The sequence below is a fragment of the Juglans regia genome, chromosome 14, assembly GCF_001411555.2.
Source record: "Juglans regia cultivar Chandler chromosome 14, Walnut 2.0, whole genome shotgun sequence".
Classification (NCBI taxonomy): Eukaryota; Viridiplantae; Streptophyta; class Magnoliopsida; order Fagales; family Juglandaceae; genus Juglans; species Juglans regia.
Window position 1 is genome coordinate 19,073,234 of NC_049914.1, and position 5,104 is coordinate 19,078,337.

The 5,104-nt window shown below is 37.9% G+C and overlaps 1 protein-coding gene across 1 annotated transcript; it reads right to left on the minus strand.

Moving 5' to 3' along the window:
* Positions 1-1,881: 1,881 nt before the first annotated feature.
* LOC108988264 lies at positions 1,882-4,568 on the minus strand. Its single transcript, XM_018961479.1, has 3 exons — positions 3,911-4,568; positions 3,236-3,328; positions 1,882-2,354 (listed from the first exon to the last, which is right to left on the minus strand). The coding sequence occupies exons 1-3, from the start codon at positions 4,566-4,568 to the stop codon at positions 1,882-1,884; spliced, it is 1,224 nt and encodes a 407-aa protein (XP_018817024.1).
* Positions 4,569-5,104: the final 536 nt, after the last annotated feature.

The window sequence follows — 5,104 nt, forward strand, 5'->3', positions numbered from 1 at the left end:
AAATATTAGTTATGTATTAAATACAGTTTTAGGATACTGTACAAATTCTGACCACTTATTTAAAAATAATGACTCACCGTTGAAAAGTGGATAAAAAATTTAAAAATTTTAAGATTTTTCTAATGAAGTACATGAAACTTGCATCCTTAAAATTGTACAAATTTAATTTTCAGCGATTACTGTTTGTCAAATATATATACTATAAGAAATCTGTTTATTTGTGATTAGTTGTTTCCTGCAAAAATGATTATTTCCTGCTAAAATGAGTTTATTTTTATCGTAAATAGTCATTTTTATTACAAATAATCCGTCACAAACGTTCATTTTTCTTGTAGTTGTGAAGTTTAAGAGAAACAGAGGCTTGAATATTTCAATTGTCTTGAATCATAAAATGTACAGATGGATCAATATATAATACACAAGTATAACTGAAATTTGCGGACGTATTTGAATTTAAATAAGAGATAAAAATCCCAGGAATCATGATAGTGGTTGATTCGGTTCAGCAGAGGATTTGACTGCTTCAATTTTAGCTATTGTTGCGTACGTCTCGGATGCTATTATAGATGGCTCTATTTCATCTGTTGCTTTAGTTCTATGTGTTGCTCCAATACGCCTCCTCAACCAAATGGGCAGCTCCTGCACATATAGGTTGTTCCGTAGTAAATTAAATTGAGCAGCAGCTAAAGGTTTTGTAAGAAGATCAGCGAGCTAGTCTTTCGTGGACAAAATTGAAACATGAATTTTCTTCTGTAAAACTTGATCTCAGACATAATGAAAATCGATTTCAATATGTTTGGTTCTGGCATAGAACATGGGGTTTGAAGAGAGGTATGTGGCTCCAATATTATCACACCACAACTGCGGACAACTAGGTAGTTGTAGATCGAGATCATGTAGTATAGACTGCAACCATTGAATTTCAACAGCAGTGTTGGATAGAGATTTATACTCGGATTCCGTACTGCTGTGTGCAACTGTTTTTTGCTGCTTACAACTCCAGGAAATGAGATTTTTGCTATGAAAAATACAATAAGCTCCAACATTTCTCCGATCATCACTATATGCTGCCTAGTTGGCATCACTAAAACCATGTAATGACTGATTTGAGTTGCTGGAAAATTTAAGGCCGAAAGATATTGTATTTTTGAGATAGCGTAAAATCTGTTTTACGGCTTGCCAATAAGGCACCTTGGGGTTATGCATAAACTTGCTCACTCGATGAACATAAAAGGCAATATCAGGCTGTGTAAATCCAAGATAATGAAGAGCTCCTACAGTGTTGCGATAGAGCTGTGGTTCTTTAAAATCACTTCCTTCAAATTTTGAAAGTTGGCAGCTAGTAGACATAGGGGTTGAACACAGTTTCACCTTGTCCATTTGGACTCTACGTAATAGATTGGCAATATATTTTCTTTGTGTGAGGATAAAATTGTTAATTGCTTCCACGCTAGAACCTGTAACAATTATGTCGTCCACGTAAATAAGAATGATCAAATAAATAGGACCTTGCTGAAATATGTAGAGGGACGTGTCTGCCTTGGATCCTTGAAAGCCATATTGCTTTAATTTTTCTGTGAGCTTTGAGAACCAAGCACAGGGTGCTTGACGAAGGCTGTAGAGACTTTTATGCAATCGACATACATGGTGGGGAAAATCTGGATCTGTGAATCCTTGCAGCTGCTGCATATACATTTCCTCTTGGAGATCTCCATAGAGCAAAGCGTTTTGAATGTCTAGTTGGTGAAGTGGCCACCCTTTTGATGTTGCTAGAGACAAAACAAGATGAACGGTGCTGGGTTTTACCACCGGGCTAAAAGTTTCCGAGAAATCAATGTTGGCTTGTTGGTGGTACCTCTTTGCAATGAGGCGAGCTTTGAATCACTCTATATGTCCATTTGCAAGAGTTTTGATCCGATACACCCATTTATTCCCCACAAGATTTTGATGAAGCTTCGGTGGAACCAAATCCCAAGTTCCATTTTTTAGCAAGGCATTGAATCCACTGTTCATTGCATCACGCCAGGAAGCATGCTTAGATGCTTCGGTGAATGAGGTTGGCTCTGTGAGTGGTGAATTATATTTTGAAATCAAACATTTTGGTAAATGATACTTTACCATGCCAACAAAGGGTTGTCGTGGTTTGAGATTGTTGGTCTGAGAACGAGTTATCATGCATCGAGGGGCAGCTGGTTGATTTGGAGGAATTGAAGGATGATCAGCAAGATCTGATGCGCAAGTGGCAGGTTTTGCTGGAGTTGTTGTTACATCTGGGATCTCGGTATCCAGTACCCAAGTAGATGTATTCAGATCAAATGAAGTTGGTAGTGGATCATTGGAACAAGAATTAGTACCTGCATAAGGGGTTAGAGGACGTGGAGGCGTTGAATTTAAATTCAAAGGTAGTGAAGCTGAAGGTGGTTCGATATGTGTATATGAAGATTTGGAATTTTTATAAGGAAAATATGACTCATTGAAAAATACATGTCTTGATACAAATATTTTTCCTGTAGATAAATCGAGACACTTGTAGCCCTGATGTGAGAGACTATAACCAATAAAAATACATGTTTTCCACCGAAAATCAATCTTGTGTTTATTATATGGACATAAATTTGCTAACAAGTACACCAAAAAATAAGCATAAAATTGTAGTTAGGTTTTTGTTTATAAGCTTTTTCAAAAGGACATTGATTTTGCAAAATTTTGGTAGGTAATCGATTAATAATATAAGTGGCAGCCTGAAAAGCATCTTCCCAATAAGAGGTAGGGAGGTGAGAGTGGGCTAGCAAGGCAAGACCCATTTCCACTATTTGACGGTGATGTCGTTCAATCGAACCCATTTGTTCATGTGTATAAAGACATAAAAGACGATGTTGTATGCCTGAGTTTTTAAAATAGGTGTTTAGTCGTCTATACTCACCACCCCAATCAGTTTAATTTTTTTTTTTTTTTTTTGTTTCAAAATGGTTTGGTTTTAAAATGGCGTTCTATGTATGTTTGAAACTAGAGAAAAATGGTTTCAACATCAGATTTTTGTTTCAAAGGAAACATCCAAATAAATTTAGTAAAGTCATTCAAAAAACAAACATAGTAATGAGAACCATAATTGGAAATAACAGAACTTGGCCCCATACATCGGAATGAACTAGTTCCAAAGGCTTTGCAGAAAAATTAATAGAAGATGAAAACAGTAAATTATGGCTCTTGGTCATCTCACATTTAGAACAGATACGTTGTCTCTTATTGGATCCAACATGAAGTTTATTTGCATGCAGCACATGATTGACAGTGCGAAAGGAGGCATGGCCTAAGCGACGATGCCAATCTGAAATAGAAACACGAACACCAATGAAAGCAGAAGAAATAGTTTGTTGGAGAGGTTGTGAAAAGCAGTACAACCCATGTTTGCTATGACCTTTATGCAAGATGTTCACCGAGTAGTCCTTGATCAGAAAAAAGAATTGTGAAATTGAAAATAAACATTATTATCTTAGTAAATTTTTTAACAGAGAGTAGATTTTTTGTGATTTGTGGAACAATAAGGGTTTGATCAAGAACAAAAGATTTGGAAGGTGTAGGTAGAGAGGCAGTGCCAGAGTGAGTTATTGTCAAACCTAATCCATCACCAACTTGAATTTGATCTGTCCTAACATACTCATAGGCACAGAGATTGAGATTGTGCAGATTGTTTGTTAGATGGTGAGTTACTCTAGTGTCAGCATGCCACTCTTGATAAGTTGCTTGCTATTTTGGCCAGTAGAGAGATTGGCTCGAGCATTTTGTCGTGGTGGCGATGGGAGGAAATGAGGGTCATAACGTTTGTAGCATCGGGATGCAGTATATCCTGGTTTCTCACAAACTTGACACCACAAGTTTGGATTAGAGGGAGTACAAAAAGAAGAATTACCTCGACTTGAGCCATGGCCACGCCCATTGCCTCGGAAAGTGGGTGAACCACAGCCACGGGAGCTGGTGAAGTTTGAGGATTTTGCAGCAACATGCACTGAGGGATTAGCTAAATTAAATGTTTGAGAGTGGTGTCGAATGCGTGCCTCACAATTGAGAAGCATGGAATAGACTTCCTCCAACGGCAGAGAGTTATCGCGGGCAGAAACCGTGGTGATGAGGGAGTCATATTCAGGTCCAAGGCTAGCAAGAATATATCTGATAATGTCATCACATCTTAAGGGTTGTTCGGCAAAGGCAAGATCATCGGCAATGCGCTTGATCTGCATGAAGTATTCACTGGCCATTTGGGTGGTCTTACAGGCATTAAAGAGTTGGGAGCGTACATGAATAGCTTGAGCCCGTGATTGGGAAGCGAAGGTAGAGATGAGGGCAGTCCAAACTGCATGTGACGAAGTGCAATGCACAACTTGCACAAGGACTTCATCAATAAAAGAAGCGTTGATGCAGCTTAAGATTAAGTTATTTTGAATTTCCCATGTTTCAAACAGAGGATTCGGAGAGGTGGTGCCATCAATAGCACGTAGTTCTTGTGGTGGCTGTTTGAGGGTGCCATCCACATAACTGAAAACTTTCTGACCATTTAAGTATGGAAGCATGGTAGCTTTCCAAATGAGATAATTCTGTCGGCTAAGTTTCGTGATATTGAGAGAGGTGGTGGGATTGAAGAGAGGAAGAGGAGATGCGTGAGGCTTAGATGTGGAGGAATTGGGAGAAATAGACATAGTGAAAGGAGAGGGATAAATAGTGACATTGGTCTGGTTAGACTGATACCCTGTGAAGTTTAAAAGAAACAGAGGCTTGAATATTTCAATTGTATTGAATCGTAAAGTGTACAGATAGATCAATATATAATACACAAGTATAACTGAAATTTGCGGAAGTATTTGAATTTAAATAAGAGATAAAAATCCCAGGAATCATGATAGTTGTTGATTTGGTTCAGCAGAGGATTCAACTGCTTCAATTTCAGTTGCTGTTGTGTACGCCTCAGATGCTGTTTCAGATGGCTCTGTTTCATCTGTTACTTTAGTTCCGTGCATTGCTCCAATAGTAGTGAATATATAGTAATTATTTGGTTTCCATATTATTGGGTTGCACGTAAAATCTCGATAAATTAAGTACTTTAATATTG